Source organism: Agelaius tricolor, unplaced genomic scaffold (assembly GCF_023055355.1).
Source record: "Agelaius tricolor isolate 1412-34295 unplaced genomic scaffold, bAgeTri1.0.p SCAF_4, whole genome shotgun sequence".
NCBI classification, from domain to species: domain Eukaryota; kingdom Metazoa; phylum Chordata; class Aves; order Passeriformes; family Icteridae; genus Agelaius; species Agelaius tricolor.
Genome location: NW_027269264.1, coordinates 12,700,638 through 12,718,280, shown reverse-complemented (window position 1 = coordinate 12,718,280; position 17,643 = coordinate 12,700,638). Strand labels below are relative to the sequence as shown.

Below are 17,643 nucleotides of genomic sequence, written 5' to 3'. Positions count from 1 at the left end.
ACATCATAACACTAATTCTCCTTCAAAACAGGCACTGAAGAGTGAAATGAAACACAGCACTGCTACCACACAAACTGTTACCTTCTCACATAGATGTCTTCATACCTCACTATTTTGTGGAAACAAATCAGTCCCTTTCTTCTCCAGTTTGAGCTCCCTATTCAAAATACCCCAAACTCCCTATTCAAACCCCCAAAACTTTGGTTGTTTTCTCTGTTCTTAACTGTGAAATCTTGCTCCTCTGGTGAAAAACACCCACCACTTTCAGAGATTAAAACATTATTTCCATGTCATGGGATAGAGTCCTGCAGTAAACGTTGAATTTGTATATGACATCAATATCACCACACATTAAACATTTACACAGCCTCATGATTCTACAGTTTCTTCAAAAAGAAAAAGAATGAAAAATGCACACGTGAGATAGAATACAAGAGAAAATTATAAACTTCCTCTGAGGCCAATATTTCAGTTCCCAACAGCATCCAGCACCATCTCAGTGATGCTTAGACCATTGCTTAGACCAAATGTCCAGATCAAGCAGCCTAGAAAGTAACTGTGGCAGAATAAAGGAACCTCATTCCCAAATATTTGTTCAGTGTTTTCAATTTCTCCTACACACATCTCTAATTTTTCTATTTCACACCATTAGGTTAAAACAATTCCTCACACACATAAGCTAATACACAGAAACCCATAGAAGATTGGCCTTAAATCCAGGTAAAGTGTGCAGGAATACTTTATTATCATTTCCATCCTTATTGTGGTAGTGTTCTTACCAAAATTAACTCTCAAAATATCAGAGACAGAAATTTCTGCACTGGGCATTTTTTGCTCAGTATTTGGCCAGTCTTTGGGGCAAAGGTGAAAGAAGGCTTACATACATAGACAAAATGTCACTCTTTGGGCTTACTCTGCCTAAACCACTCTTCGTCCTTTATAATACCTGCCTCTGTGACATGGCATGAAGCAAATCAAGACTTGCACACTGCACAGCAGGATATGCATCCAGGTGGTAGGGTGCCAATTAGGCATCACCCAGGGCCAACACACCCTTTGTGGGAGGTCTCTCCTCTGACTTGGGGCTTTCGTCTCTGCTTGCTGCTGCCCTCTCCTGCTCAGACTCTCCAAACGCTCCACTCTGGGATCCCGAATCAGGGACAGGTATGCTCTTCCAAGTCCTCAATAAGCTATTCCAGGTGCAGACCCTACCACAGTAGACCATCCCCTCTCTTTCAGGGTGCAAAGGGGAGGGGTAGGTGGCCCCTTGTTTGCCAATCACACTTACCTCCTAGAGCTTGTTTCATAACAAAATCCATGATTTGTTGCTTGGGGTCCTGCCCACCTTCACACCTCACATGCACAGAGACTGGGAATCCTTGGAAGGCAGCCTGCAAAGAGGCACAATCAAAACAGGTATAGTATCTCTAGGAGAAGAAAAAGCTTATGCCTGATCTTCCTCAGCTCTCTCCCCACAGCCTTCCTCCCTTTGTCTGAGTGCAGACAAGTTTCCAGCCCTCCATCCTTTCAGACCCTGCTTTGCACGACAGGGCACCCGAGAGGCAGAGCTGCATGTTGGCGAGCGGTCAGCGGCTGGGAGGAGTCGGGGATACACAGCGGCTCCCCCAGACTGGGCAAGTGCCCGGCAGCAAGTGGGGAGGACAATGCGGTCCCCTTTCATGGCTTGTTATCTGCGGACGGGCAGGAAGGAGTTAAACCTTTGAACTTTCTCGTTTCCCCGCCTGCTTCTCGCCCTCTCGGTTTTCAGAGGGTTTGCTCCGAGGTGGCAGGTCCGCCCGGGACCGCCGAGGGGGCATTTGAAGGTGAAGCGCCCTGCAAGTGCCCGGAGAACAAGCAGGGGATGCTGGGCGATCAGGATGCGTATGCAGTCCGGGTGGCGGGACGGAAAGTCCCCCGCCGGAACCCCTCGGAAAGCCCCCAGCGCAATGCCAGGGAGGGCTGCACCTCCTCAGGGTGAGCCGGGACGCCTCAAGGTTGAGACCGGCCGGCCCCAGGTGCGGCACAGCTCCGGCTCCTGCATCCCACCCCACGCCCGACTTCGGCACCGGGTCACGGCCACGCCAGCACCTGGAGGGACAAGAGCTGTGCCCGTCTCCGTGTGCCTGCACCCCGCCTCTCCTCTCTGCCCTTCCCGGCTCGGCACGGCCCGCCCGCCCCGGCGCCGATACCTCGCTGGGCGGCCGGCGCTGTGCGGAGACGGGCCGGGCCGGGGCAGGTGGCTGCGGCAGGTGCCGGCTGCTGCGGCTCCTCTCGTCTCCCGCGGGCTCCGGCCGGCGCCCGTGTGCCCGACGGCTGCCGGGGAAGTTGTGGGCGCGGAGTATGGGAGAAGGAATGAGTCCACAGCTTCTCCCTACTTTTCCCCCGCGCCCCTCTTTTTATCACAGCATTTCCGGACCATCCCACCGACACAGTCCCTCCTTCCTCCTCCCCTCGTTGCGGGAGCTGGACTCTCTCCCTCCCCCTGCCTCCGGCTCCCCCGCCCCTTCCCTGCGCCGCCCTCGCCCCTCCGTGCTCGCCGCCGAGCAGGCCGGCAGCGCTCTCCGATCCCCGCGGAGGGGTGCGTGTGCCTGCCTGCGTGTCCCCCACCCCATCCCCGGCTGTCTCCAGCAACCAGGTGTCCTTGGGCTTTGCCGTGGGGGGAAGGAGGGGTGGCTGCCAGCCCGCTGTTGCATTTTGCAATTGGTTCCTTGCCTCTCCTCGGGAGTCAGTGTGTGTGCCAGGGGAAATCTCTGCAACCACGGCTTCCTGCAAAAGGGGGAGGGTGTGAGAGAGCGTTCTGCATCCTCTGTTATGAGTCCTTCCCGGAGATCCCCTCTCATTCCCTAGGTCCTGGAACGAGTTAGAGAGGCAAGGAAGAAGACAGGGAGGGAGAAGACTTTCTCCTCCCTCCTGCTTCGGCTAGGATTAACTGTGGCCGGAGAAGAATCTGTGCTCTCGCTATCCAGGTTGGGGGGGGGGGGGCGAGGCCGGGGAGGAAGGACGGGGGGGCGGGATGGGGGAAAAGAGGAAAGTCGTCTCCCTGCGATTGCCGCTGAAGGACGCGAGTGCAGCGATCCGTTGTCCAGCCCGGATTCGGGACGGCATCTGAAGGTGAGAAGGAAGGAGTTGTGCACGGTGCGAGCGCTGCGTGGCAAAGCAGAGCAACATCCACTCAGAGCACCGGCGCCCACCTTTAGGGATGCCGACAGCCGGCTTGGAGCTGGATGGGGAGGAGACGAGCTCTGCTGCTGATCCGCCCTTTTGTCGCTAGCAGGAGAGGTGGGACAGCAGCCCCCAAAGTATGGGTTTAAAAGGAAGGAGGGGGCTAGAGCGGAATGCTGCCGGCAGTAGTGGGAGCCCGGGGATGGGGAGCAGCGGCGCCTCCCGGGGAGACGCCGGCACGGCCCGTGGGCGACGTCGTCTGAAGGTCAGGAAGGACGCCGGGGCCGCACCTGGCTCCGCGCAGAAAGGCACGCAGATCCTGCAGGCACCACAGGCCAACATGTCCCTACCGGGGCAGCGATGCCGACCATCGGGGCTCCGCAGTCTGCAAAGCTTTCAGATGCCGATGTGGGAGTGCATGTTTCTACACTGAGGGCAGTGTCTACCACCTGGGTCTGCCTCAGTGCTCCGTGCCTGTCAGTGTTTCAAAGGCATTTGGATAATGCCCTTTATAACATGTTTCAATTTTCTATCATCCTGAAGTGATCAGACAATTGGACTAGATCATCTTTTTAGGTCCCTTTCCCTGAACTGTTTGGTTCTATTCTGTAGCCTCCCAGAAAACCACTTTTGCAGTTGACACTAATGTTAGTCTAAGAACTAAGCTGGGTTAGCATGTGCTGCACTTTTTCTAACAAATTTCAGAGAGGAAAAAAAAATACCAAGACAGGGTGGAAAACCCTCTTATTTTATACCTTAACTCGCCCCCAGAAATTACCATTCAAAAGGCATAATGCAGCATTTTTGATGCTTTTTCATACATAACATAGGAGTGTGTCAGCATAGATTACTGTTCTCAAGAAATGAACCTGGGAGCCTGCTGGAGCTGTGTGCCTGGGTTCTGTGCTATTCCCCAAGTGTCTATATGACTTTGAGCAGGGTTTATATTTTGGGTCTGTCATATCACAACCCACATTCCTTTTTCATCATATGATTGCTCTTAGAGAGAAGGACAGTGTCTCCACCCCAGACTACCAAACCTCCATACACACACCTTGCTCTTGCATCTCAGAGTCTGAGAAGGAACAATACAAACACCCTCAAACAGAAGGATCAGAAAAGTGTAAGCTAATAGTTAGAACATCCAGTTGCCTGAAATCAGCTTTCTTCTTCCTATTTTGGCAATCCTGGACTGTGCTACATCAAGAAACCCCTGCAGCAGCCAAGGGTCAGCATAGCCAAGTGGGGTTGCTGAGAAATGTTCCTGTTTATGGGCTCATTACAAGCTTTGCAATAGCGAATGTCCTCCCTTCTGTGCAGAGAAGAGTGATGTCATCCACAGGGATTTCAGAAGCCAGACAAAACAGACATCCAGAAGTCCCTGAGAGATCCTTGAGCTTCTTGTTGACCTGTTTAGAACTGCTGGTCTGTTTCCAGAGCCAGCTGACTCTTCAAGGGTCATGTACCTGTGGTTCTGTTTCCAAACTGCACCCACCTTTTCCAGATTACACAGCTGACACAGAAAATCATGATACATGAGACAGTGAAACATAGCTCTTAACACTGACTACATCACAGTTCCCTCCTCTTCAGGAGACCAAGGCACATCATAATGAAACCACAAACTCCACTGAGATACTCTGAAGCCTAGCGTCAGCATCTCTACCCTGCCTCAAGCACCAGCTTCCATGTAACTCCCACAGGATGTACCTTCTAGATGAAAATCCAATCACTTGTGAGCCTGATTTGGGTACCTCCTGCCCAGGTGATACCCTGACTATTCAGTCAGGAAAGTTCCCACAAGTACACTCCTCACCACATGAGGAACAGGCACAAAGGCAGGAAAGGACACAGTCGAAATAGATGATGTAGTCTATAGATCTGTGTCTATTCTTAGTCTCAGAAAGGCTTCTTGAGAAGGCATTTACCTCAGAGGCAGAGCCTTTACTCAATTTTCCAAGAAACCTAGCTGGAAAGATAGACTCATGGGGATCTGCTAGGTGATTTACCTGCCATACGTGATGTCTGCTACAGGAAAAATAACAGCTCCTGCAGCCCTGGTAATGATATGACCAATGCCACATGTATCTTCTTTCTGATGGCATATTACAATATCCTAGGTTCATAATAATTTATGAGTATGAATCTAGAAGTAATGCAATTTTATAACATTTACTAGACAGTAAAAAATCTCAGAAACAGCAGTGTTTTCTCACCAGAGGGATAGAGACTGGTGTCTGTGAATGGGGTCTATCCCAGCACCATGGACAGAGAACAGCTGAACCTGCGCTGCCGCCTCTAAAATTTCCCCAAATGCCAAAGCCAGTTCGTAGTCTGGTTTGCACTGTGTAGCTGACATATGCCTGCTCCTGATTGTGGTAATAGGCTTGTTCTTCCTTGCAGAACCAGAACAGTAGGAATCCACATTATGACCTTGCTTGGTGCAGATGAAGAGTACAGAAAACTGAGCAAAGATCTCCTCCGTGGAGTTTTCTGCATGGAACTCAGATTTCTTCCTTGGCCACCAGCAGGGAATCTGTGTAAGAAATGGAATAAGCCAATAATTGGGTTTGGTGACATTTTCCATAGAAAAATGTAAATTTGGATCTCCAAAAGGAAGGAAAGGTCTGTTTTCAGAAGAAAAAAATAAATTAGTCAGGATGTTTCATTTCAACATCTTAAAATGCAATGTTTGATTATTCATTTCCATATGGTGTTTGACTACTAAACTGAAACCAATGCCATGTGAAAATGATACTAATAAGAAAGCTCACAAACAAAGTGTAAAGGTTATAGAAAATACTTAAGCAGCTGCCCAAGATGATCATACTCTGTTTCTTCTTCCTTTTTCCCCCCTTATATTTTATGAGCTCTCACTATTGGAAGCACTGCACTGTTCAGTAGACTGCTGGCAAGACCTGCACAGCAGCAGGATGATTAGCTTTTTGTCAACACAGCTACTGAGAGAGAGGAGTCAGGTACTTTCTAATGGTAGTTCATATACATCAGCTGCAAATCCTTCTCTGGTTTAGTTCACTGAACACAAATCTACTATATGTTTCATTTTCTCTTCAACTGTCAATTCTGACTGTCAACACATTTCAGAATTCAAGCATTTTTTGCCTTTTCGGAAGTGTTGAATTGTTTCTTGTTGTTCCGTTCAACTTACAGCAGGTTTTGAGTAAGGTCTTCATTTTCCAACCAAATTAAAAAAAAAAACCACACATAATATTCTTTTTAAGAAGTGTGTGTTTCCCTTAAGCAAAAACTATAAAAGGGTTTTTCAGCCATTTCTGATTGCTCTGAAGCTCTGGTCCCTTGAGATTTCATGAAGATTAAATTTCTAGTTGAGCATTTGCTTCAGCTATCACAAGACCAAATTTTAGCTGCCCACCATCAGAAAAACTGAAACAAACATGTATTGATTGTTCTGTCTTAATGACATATGAACACAGGAATGCAAACTATCTATTTTTTTTCTTTTTTATTTTAATGAAGAGATGCCCCAGCTTATTTTATGAATAAGCCACTTGTTAAGCTGCCATTTACAGCCTCTAGCTCCTAAGCTGACAACTTCTTGTTTGTTTGCTACCTTTTCTACTCCCCTGGTCACTGTATCTCTATTCCTTTCTTCTTTTCCTGTTCTCTGGACAAGTTCTTGCCTTACCAGACTGATTGAGAGTCCCTTCTTAGCAGGATCTGATTCCCGTGGATAGGCATGATCAGGTAAATATCCTGCAGCTTTTATCTCCAGGATTTAGAGCTCTACATTACAAGGCTTCCTTGGCAGACATAAGTTGTCCATAAAGCCATGAATCCATCTTTATCACTGCAGTGATTAAATAAAGCATTATCCAAAGCATATCAAGTTTTGTCATGAGATTATCATTTCAAGTACTTTTGGCAGGAATTTTTCCACCAGTGAACAAGTCATCCAAACAAGAGCATTTTGTGATGTGTCAGCTTATACATGAGTTTAGAAGCAAAGAGGTAAAAAAAAATTACTGTTCTATATTTAATGCTGTTGAAACATTCTACTTTGAGGTATCAAAAGTGTTGCATGTTTTCCATGACCAAATCACTTTGCCTTGCTTCAAGCAATACATGAATGTCTGAAAAATAAACAAAATCATAGCAGAATAAATTGGATTTTTTCAGAATTCTTTTGTCATGGAGAGGGAAAAAGAGGTCACACTTTTCCTCTTTGTTGCAATTTAAAGTGCAAGCAAGATTCAAAATGTCAAACACACTTTACAACAGAATTTCTATTTTCCCAGGTAATTCTATGCCTCGCCTTCTTTTATTACTCTATGTCTTGGAAAAGAAAATGATCAGAGGGAAGCAGCATACTTGGCTGAAATGATAGCTTGGTGTCAGTTGATATGGTCTGTAGTTCTTTTCCTGTTTTAAAAAGAGTAGTCTCAAGTTCTGACCTCATCTTGGAAGGGAGGCTGTCACCTCAAAATGTCAATCTCTGAGCCATAACAGCAAATTTAATTGTTTAACATTTTAAACTTTTCATTAAGCATGAAGTGAATGTGTGCTTGTGTTAGTTTAACAGAGCCTCATATTTACTGGGGAGTGGGAGAAGCCACAGAGGCAACTTTTGAGAAAAAAAACCAAAGCAATAAACAACTGCTTGAAGCTTCTAGTATATCTAGCAGAGCCAGTCCCTGAAGGCTCTGAAAATGGACATGTTACTACTGTTATTTACAATTACAGAAGTTGGTAATGCCTCTGTGATGACATATTTAAGTAGGAAAAAACCTGCACGCACACTCTCCTTCTCCTTCTTCCACGGAGTGGGGAGGCAGCCGATGGGGGCCATGCCAGAGCCATGCCACCGGGGCCAGCCATGCAGCCAGGACCATGCAGCCACCTCGGCACGGCTCGCAGTGAGCTTTGCCTGCTTAGCTGCTTTCAGCCAGCCGTGCTGCAAACGGACGGGCAGGGGTGGCGGCAGCAGCTTCTCCTTTTGGGAGCCCCACACAAAGAGAGGCGCTGAACGCGACGGTGTCACGGTGCCCGGCACCACCCTCACAGTTGCTGGGGGTCCATGTGGCCGACAGCGAGGGGCATGAGGAGCAATTTCCCAGTGTGGAGCCCAGATGGGATCAACTTTTCAGCCCTGTGAAACCCTGTAAGAACTTTTCAATTGGTAGAACTTAAGAACAAACAAACCTACAAACACCAATTCTCTCCCAAGTCAGAGAAAAGGGAATGGTGAAAATTTGTGAGGAGAACAGCACGGCAACATTAAGGTCAGTGAAAAGGAGGGAGGGGTAGGAGGAGGTGCTCCAAACCTCAGAGCTGAGATTGTTTTGCAAGCCATGGTGAGGACTATAAAACAAGAAACTGTTTTCCTTTAATTCATGAAGCACATGGAGGGATGCAGAGATCCATTAGGCAATTGAACACCTTTCCCGGCTGTCCAAGAATCCTTCTGCAGGAGAACTCCTGGTGGAAGAGCAATGAGTGCCAATTGCCACCTCGACGGTAAACCACCGGCAGTATCAGATGAATCCAGATGCCATGATCCCCATCCAAAAAATGATCTGTGAACTGGAGTGCCAAGGGGTGCTCAGCAAGACCCACTCACCCTTCAACAGTCCCATCTGGCCTGTGCGCAAGTCTGACAAAGAATGGAGACTGACTGTGGACTATCGTGGCTTGAATGAAGTGACTCCACTGCTGAGTGCTGCTGTGCCAGACATGCTGGAACTCCAGTATGAGCTGGAGTCCAAGGAAGTGAAGTGGTATGCCACTATTGCCACTATTGACATTGCCAATGCATTTTTCTCCATTCCTCTGGCAGCAGAATGCAGGCCTCATGTTGCTTTCACCTGGAGGGGTGTGCAGTACACCTGGAACTGAATGCCTGCATCCTCCACCAAAATTGTCAAGTTTTAACATTGGCCAAAGCCAAGCACCCACCAAATAAAAAACCTATTTACTCATTTTCCTCTGCTCAACTACAGCAGAGGAGAATGAATAAATAGATTTTTTCTTGAGTGCCTGGCTTTGGCCAATGTCAAACCACTACAGTGCATATTTTTAGATACTTCAGATACATGTAGAGCAATTACTCTGAGGGGTGATGTAGATGCTGTCAAATTAGGCTGTTACAGTATTATGCTCTTTACACACAGATGTTTCTGAAGAGACCATGGTAGTTAAATGAAGTCTGAAAGCTTAGGAATCCTCATAACTTCCTATTTCAGTTTTGAACTTGATCTCCACTGCCTCACTTTGATAAGAAAGCTAAACATGTAATGAAGTCATTTTCTAGGTAAGTGTATTTGCTGAATGAGATTAGCAGAATACCAGTACCTGAAAATAAATCTGTGTAATCCACAAGAAATAGACATATATGTCACCTTAGAATGTGTTTGTTGGGTGGTTGTTTTTTTTTTTTTTTACCTCAGTGGAACTGTAAAATGTAACTTGTAATGTCACACAAATTAAAGTATCCAGCCAGCTTGCTCCCTGCCTTTACTGGCATGACATTTCTTCCATTGATCCATTCAGTGTCGGTGAATCAACAGCGCCACAGTGTTGTTGGAACAAGGTTGCATGCAGGTAGCAATGTTGGAGATTCAATCCCCTCGCATTGCACAACCAAGCACAAGGAATACAATGCAGTGAGGAAACCCATTTAACAGGCATCCCCAGCCTAATACATCACATTGCTCTTTCATCAGTTTCTCTCTATGGGGCTCCACGGACATACACTACCATACGTTTTTCTGCTTCATCCTTGTATTGCCAGTTGATCATATATGTTATAGTTCCCATAAAATCTTTTTTCCTTCTGGTATTTTTTAAGACTTCCTCTCTTCAGCAACTGCCACAGCTTTCTGTCAATACTGTAACTTTGCATTTATCTCTCTGACTGCAAGTACTCTCCTTTTGCATGCAAATCTATGCAATGGAGAAAAAATGTTGCATCTTCTATTGATTCTTCTCCCACTGGCAAATTTTTTACACCTCATCTATTAGACCTGCATTATTATCCCACTGTCTTCACGGGCTATGACAACTAGTTAGACCCCAGGATTTAGTCTAACCCTTTAAAAATTCTTATAGCTAGAACTGATTAAAAAAATAGTTTGTCATTTTCTTCTTTTGATTTTCATATCCTTCCCATGTACAGCTTATGCAATTGAAACCCTTAACAAAAAGGAGAAGAGTTAACTAAGCTGTAAAATGTCAGTGGAATACATTGTCTGTGACCATATTAAACAGTCACAAAATGGGTGTCTGACTACTGGCCAGTAGAAATAAGTAGCCTTAATAGTAGCCTTAATAAAGTTCTTACAACTAAATATGATGAGTATTAGACAAATGTGGCCAAAACACAGATTTTGATTTAAGCTAAAGCACTGGAGAGTTAAGCTTAATAGACTGAAATAACTGGACTTCGACACTTCCATTAGTGCATGTGTGCTGAATCCAAATTAGTTCTTCTAAGCCTGAACATCTCATATAACGAGTTCACCTGAATAGAAATTATGTTATTGTAAAGATGATCTGTCAATTTAACTCTTACACAGGGCCTTCCTGTATAATCAGTTTTTACTGAAAATTAGTAACAAAGTAAATGAGAAAATTCACTGTGTTTAGAGAATCTTTGGGAAATGCAAATCTAGAGAGGAAAATGTCCTGTGTTGACAGTCAAAGTATTTCAGGATTCAGTAACTTGAATGCTTAATCACTAATGTGAATCTCTGTGAAATACAAACATTGTTCCATACATCCTCATGTGCCTTTTAATTTCACATTGCTTTTTGCTAATTGCCTGCATGCCATTTCTCACCTAATCTCCTTTTGTAGTATTTAGTCTTCAAATGACAATGTTTATCAGCCAGATGATGCACACAAGCAAAGCAGGTCACTATTCTTGCACATAAACATGAATGCCTCTGTCCAAGCTCCCTCTTGATGTTCCAGTAACAGTGAGTAAGAATGAAGTCATTTGCCCACTTGCTGAGACTCTGTGGCATGGGGTGCCAGGTTTGGGCAAGCTGCGCTGGGGAGGCCTGGTTGATGTTGCTTTAGGCTTGGCCATTTGTGTGTTCAAAGTCAGCTTAAGCAACCACACAGAAAACTTTGTTTTTCCATTCCATTTGTGTTGTTTCTCAGGTTTCCAAGCTGCCAGGGAATGGTGGCAAATTCCCTGCTGGGCTTTCTTCTATAAATCATCATTTCTTTTGCTCCCACTCAGTCTCCATCACAATTATACTTTGGACTAAACCTCTCACTTCAGAGTGTTCTCTGTTCAGGTATCACAGTAGAATAGTGAAAAACACTCAAATAATGGGTTAGGGCTCTGTGGTTAAGCACATGTTTAAGCAACCTGCCTGAAAAACAGATGTAGACCCCAAAGGAATATGAGAATCAAAGCTATTTAATGTGGAAATAGGGCATATATAACGCACCTGCACATTCATTTAGTACTGTCTATCCATTCCATGACTTTCTAATCCATCAGCAAGTTTCAACCTCAAGTAACACGGGAGTAAAAGTCTCATATTGTTAGTTTTGATTAATTTCATGGAAATTGTTGGCTTGTTAGAGGAGAATTAAATTTTATTAAGTCTTCATGAGAGACTAATTGTAGTAAGAATCTCTACTAGGAAATAAAGAATCTACTCAGGAGAGTTTTCAAGGAATTAACATTATATTAAATTGGTGCATGTTTGGGTTTCTTTCCCCTTCAATTTGAAATGGTGAGAGACTCAGCTGAATTAATCTTCTCCGCACTTTTTTTTTCCACTTGGAGCTACCTCTTATAAAATTACTTCATAAGCTAACTTTAAATGCATATACACTAGTGGATATGAGATTTGCCTTTTGCTCCATGCCATATGAGACTTCACTATTGCTACAAAATTAAATAAAAACTAGAAATTGAACTCTGGGAGGCACTAAAAGTTTGCTGCCTGTTATGTGCATGAATTTCAAAGTGCCCTATTCATTTATTGAAAATTTATTGGACATGTATTTCTTTCACACCTTATAAAGATGTCGGGTCCGGCTGTCTGTCTCTGCCCCGACACGGGTAGAGTGGTTCTTGGGTGGCACGCGATGCAAAGGACGAGTCTGGACTCTTCAGCTTTTCGGTCTTCAGGTTGTTTATTATTTCTTATCTACAAAACTTTCTGTCTGCCCAACAGAGGTCTGATCTGCAAGCAGTCACAGGCACTCTCTGACCACCCACGGGGCAGTCATGTCTTTTTATACTAAAATCTACGTACACTATATTTACCTTTATTTCCCAATGCTTTTCACCCATGTTAGCAAGTGCACCTTCACCAGAAACCAATCTCCAAGTGCCAACATCATCACAGGAGATGGAGGACAAGAAGAAGAAAGAAGAAGGACAAGACACGCCCCGATCTCTCCATCTTGTCTCCATAACCCCCCTGTACCAAAAACCTTAAAGTCTATATCTCACCCTCTAATTGTGTCTCTTTTACACCTTTTACGCTAAAGTGATTCTTTTGTCCTCAAACTCTTGTTACTTCTGTGGATGGATCAAAATCAAGCCACCAAACACTCTTGGCAACATTCCAGGGTTTTCGAGACCCCCAAGGGTTCTCCTGGCATCTCTGGACATCGGGAACGATGTGCTGAGATCCCACATAAAGATATACCCATGAAGACAGTCCTACACCATGAAGGAAAGGTAAGCAAAACAAGAAAGTCATCACCTTTCTGCAGGAGCAGAATTTGAACACAAGGGTCTGGAAATGAGTGCAGAGTGAACTCTTGCTCCTAATACAAACCAGGAGGTCCAATATTAACAATACAGCATCATACCACAAATAGAGATACCTGAAGTTCATCAGCAAGGTCAAGTAGATCTGTTGAGATCATTACTAAAGGAGGGCATGAAATAAGTTTGAGTCATGAGAAGAGCAGTAGAGTATCCAGAGGAAGATCTATCCCAACTCACTGAGGGTGGAAGCAGGAACAATCAAAGCCAGGTTTCCAAGCACACGACCAGGTTTCTCTGGACTGGTTTCCTTTCACTTTCAAATGACAAATGTGATTTTTAATGTCGTAGTGCTAGACAAGGTGTCAGTCCCATATGATCCTCTTAGGAGTTTGTTTATGCAGAGGTGACACCAAAATACTGATCATGCCTGGATGGAATATTTTCCTGATCAGAGACTTCAAGGAGCAAGTGGGATTCCACTGGCCATGTAATGCCAGACCAGAGCCAGACATTGGATTTTGTCTCGCAACAAAAGGGAAATGTTACCTAGACATTTTCATCATGTACTAGCCATGTTCATCCATTGGCTAGTACAACTGATATGGCTAGATAGCTCTCCTGTGAATCAGAAGTGTTTGGATACCCAGGGAAGAGCACTTGTCCCTAAAAAGCTGATCTCATTTCCCAGGGATTGCGGAAATGGATGCTGATAGGGTCAATATTTGTTAAGGTGAAGAGTGGTGACATGGTAGTGCAAATGATTTGCAGATCAAAAATACTTCCTTCTCAGATAGCATCATCCTTACAAAAGCTTAGTTTTTCCTAGTCAAAAGAATAAAAGTTATTATTTTCTGTGGTACCAGTGTCTTATAAAGCAAGTCTCTTGACTCTGAGATCCTGGCAGGATCCTGTATTTTTGGAGGTGAATGAGGTTGAAGATCTGAAAAAATTACTGGCTTCAACAGTGAAGCACTGCTTTTGGGGTAGTTCTAAGATTTTTAATAGACAGAGAACAATTGGTTTGAAAGATGAAGTATTTAAAAAGTGTACACTTGTGTATGTGTGCATGCACCCAAGAAACAGCAGAGGAGGTTTTACATTAACAGACTGTATTGGTAACCAAAGACATAGGAAACAACAATCAAACTGCTAAACACTGGCAAACAGATATTTTTATACTTGACCCCAGAAAATTACTGCTCTCATAAGTTCACAGCCCATGTATGACCTGTCACTGACAGCCTTTCAAGAAAAGATGGCAACACAGTTATAGTGTATCCTATGCTGATTCTTTTCCTCCTATCTCCACAAGAAAAGACACTGCACATTTAAAATGGTCTAAAAATCAGGAAAATAGGACAATGGGCTTATCTGGTTCATGAAAGTTTGAGTAAGCATCAATGTAAAATAGCTGAGGCTTCCTGAAGAGTATGAAAATCAGTTACTCCAAGAACCTACCACGACAAACCCAAGAGACACAGTGGAGACTCAAGAGCAAGCATCCATTGTCCTCTGTGTCATACATCACTGATCTTAGTCGGAGCAGCTGGGAACACTCCTCTTGGTGCTGGTGACTTGATGTGAACGTGTAAGTGCCAAGCTTTAACCTACTTAGAGACAGTTTAAAAATAGTACCTCACCCTCCCATAAGGTCTTGCACTGAGTTTCATTACATTTGTCTCCTACAGCATATATTAGTGGAAAAGTACAGAATAATATGGTGTAGGCTTCCTGAAGACCCAAGGAGAAGATTAGTGGTACATGTCAGGTCACTTTGGGCCAGAAAAACAGCAGAAATGTCATGTTTAATTGGTGACCAGTTCCCTTTTTGACTCCCAGCATAGGATAAAACTATGTAATTAGCAGACAAACAAGTTTGGGAAACCTCATTATGGTTCTGGGACTGAATTATTGTCAGGCTAGAATGAAATGAGTATTCAGCAGGTAAAGGTCAAGCTGTCTCAATTGTATGTCAGTGCAGAGGGAATGGAGAACCCCATCTATTCAATTCACAAATCCCAGAAGAAAATTCAAGTTATGATGATATATTTAGCTGTCTAAAAAGGACAGTCCCTGTGATGCAGCTGAGACTAGAGATCTTCTGACTTCATGAAGGCTGCAGCTCAAAGTATCATAGAAGGCAGAAACTGAAATAAATAAAGCAGCATCTACCAAGCAAACACTAATGAGAACTTAACTTCCAAGGAAATAAATGCAACTTGTGAGAATGGTGTCAAACCTCAGCCTTAGAAAAGAGAAATGAAATAAAGCCCACATTATGATAATATCTTTCATGACAGTTTCTGTAAAAGGACTTCCTTACTTTAGTTTGGTGGTGCTTTTTTCCGTTTTTTCTTCAAATTATTTTTGATTTAGTTTTCAGAGTTCAAGAAATGTTAAACTAAAAAAAATAAATCTCACACATTTCTGTCAAAACCACCTGATAATCAAAATCTTCAGCAGAAAATGCTACAGATAAAACCTAATGACTTCAAAAGTTATTACTCATTTCTGCTTCCATTTTCTAGAAGAAAAATGTTTTCAATCACAAAAGAAATTATGCTTCACAAAAGCTTTCCTTTTAATTTTACAAGGAGTTACTTTGATCGCAAAGTCTAAAGCAGCTCTGTTTGTGGAAAGGGATTCCACAGAGCAAAAGTAAGAGTTTGGTATTTTTTTCCCTAGGAAAGATTGCAAAATACCATGGTAGGATCTCTTTGTCAGCTTCTGAGACTAGATGAGCTTTTGGAGAGGAATAAAAAGGATAGGAACACAGTGTTCCTCCTTTTAAAATAGAGGCTTTCAGAGCAAAGACACAGCCGCTCTTAGAAAGTCAATTCTCCTGGAGCTTCAGGAAAGATAAAACTGTCTTCTACATGTTCAACAGTAAGGGAAACTACTAACTGGAAAGTAGTTCTGTTTTCTGACAGGGCATTTAAACATTGTGCGGGTCCTACCAGGAAATTCAAAACTGAGGGGCTTAATAATTAAACAACCTTTTCCACATGATTACCACATTGGATACAGAGCTGTGATTGAGTTATTGCTTGATGACACTACAATTTCATGTGGGTCCTATTTTAGGTTGATTACTTGCATTGCTTAATTATAAGGTACATCACTGCTTGAACTGATTTACTGTTTTGCTTATTGCATCATGTGATTGGCTGATTCACAAAGACAATTATGCTCAAACAAAATCACTACCAGAAGCCTGGAGAATTGAACTCCTGCAGTGAGCAGACTGTGTCTTCCTTCCCTTGTGTGTTTTCATGATTGTGGATTTTTTACTTTACCCTTCTTCATGAGTATAAAATAGCACATTGATTATTTGCTCTGGATGGATTGTGTGACCTCAGTTTTTATGGCGCATGAGGCAACATAGGTGAATAGCATCCCTCAGCTGTCAGCTAAAATCAAACAGGCCTGAGATTGCTGTCAGTTTGTCAGAAATGGGTGGAGGATGGCAGCACATGAATGCTCAAAGGAATTTAAAGTGATATTTTCACTATACATCTCCTCAACCAGATAAGAGATAATGTATAAAGGAGGAATTACCATAAAAATTCGAAACAGAGGGTTCTCTTGTCCCCTTTTGGAGGTTAATTGGCCTTTAAAGGGAGGCTGGAACATAGTTTGGAAAGAATTTGGCCAAAGAATTTTGAAGATAAAGTTACAACTAAGGCCATATGTGATGAAGCACACTTGGGCTGTGGTGGAAAGGCTTCTGTATTGTTACATCCAAGGTTAAATCAAATCTTAGGATCAGATCTTGACCCTTACTGGGGAAGGAAGTAGCAGCATGAGAAATTGGAAAAGAAATTCTGAATTCTTTGATATCACAAAAATAGAAATACATTACCTGTTGTAGTAATTCTCAGGAAACTTCCAGTCTCCCACATACAGATCTGCTTTATCTGACTTGCCAGAATCATTTCAATCAGGTTCAAAACTGCAGCAGGCTGGGAGGAGCAACACCAAAAAAAATTTATTATGTGCTCATCCTAGAATCACTGTCCTAGGGTGACGTTATGATGCTTGTATCCCCATTCATGTGTTCTGTTAATGTTGGATATTATGTTCTGTATCTTTAAGACTGGCTCTGAAGAGGGAAAGTTTTGTTTTGGTTTTCTTATCAGCCTGGCAGGACACAGAGACTGCAGCTTTTGCTTTTTCTGCTTTTGTTTTTTGCTTTGCTCTCTCGCTCTTGCTTGCTTCGCTTCTGCTTGCTTTTGCTCATTAGCTAGTTTAGCTACACTGTCCAAATTTCTTCCTGGACTGTTTCTCCTTTCCTTTTCCTGATCATTTCGAACCTGCTCCGGACTGGGACCTGGGAAACACCAAGATCCTGCACCTTGTGGCCTGCAGCAGCTGCCCCAGCGCCGGAGGGACTGAGAACAGAGTGACCACCCCCCCCAAGAGAGACTTTTCTGAATTTGTCATCTTTTTCAGAGCAGTGTCATCTGGTATTGTTCACTTTGTGTGCTGGGGGGTGCTGTGCCTATTAAATAAACAGGTTCTTTCCACTTCTCTCTGAGGAATCCTTCCCAAACCAGTTGGAGGGAGGGGCCATGTGGGTTTGCTTACTGGAGGGGCCCTAATTTGGAAATTCCCCTCCAAATTTGCCCTAAACCAGGACACATACAATGGTTTTGTTTAATGGGACCTTACAAATCATCTAGTTTCAGACCTCCTGCCATGGGCAGGAACACCTTGCACTAGGCCAGGCCTAGTGCAGAGCCACACCTAACCTGGCCCTG

At 43.9% G+C, this 17,643-nt stretch overlaps 1 protein-coding gene and 1 long non-coding RNA gene across 4 annotated transcripts in view; one reads left to right on the top strand and one right to left on the bottom strand.

The window, feature by feature from the left end:
• Positions 1-2,324, bottom strand: part of CPLX1 (complexin 1) — a 107,942-nt gene extending 105,618 nt beyond the window's left edge. The window contains exons 1-2 of the mRNA XM_071424613.1: positions 2,190-2,324; positions 1,289-1,391 (exon numbers count right to left, since the gene is read on the bottom strand). Coding sequence (XP_071280714.1) covers positions 1,289-1,319 — 31 coding nt within the window. The 5' untranslated portion in view covers positions 1,320-1,391; positions 2,190-2,324. The remainder of the gene's footprint in view (positions 1-1,288; positions 1,392-2,189) is intronic.
• Positions 2,325-3,007: 683 nt separating this feature from the next.
• On the top strand, positions 3,008-17,410 carry LOC139588872 (uncharacterized). 3 transcript variants are annotated; one of them, XR_011678847.1, is made up of 4 exons: positions 3,008-3,111; positions 5,566-6,888; positions 7,070-9,457; positions 14,201-17,410. It is a non-coding gene; the product is annotated as an uncharacterized lncRNA (long non-coding RNA). The 3 variants fall into 3 exon arrangements; XR_011678846.1 differs by having other exon boundaries at positions 5,566-7,152; positions 9,312-9,457; XR_011678845.1 differs by having other exon boundaries at positions 5,566-9,457.
• The last annotated feature ends 233 nt before the right edge of the window (positions 17,411-17,643 follow it).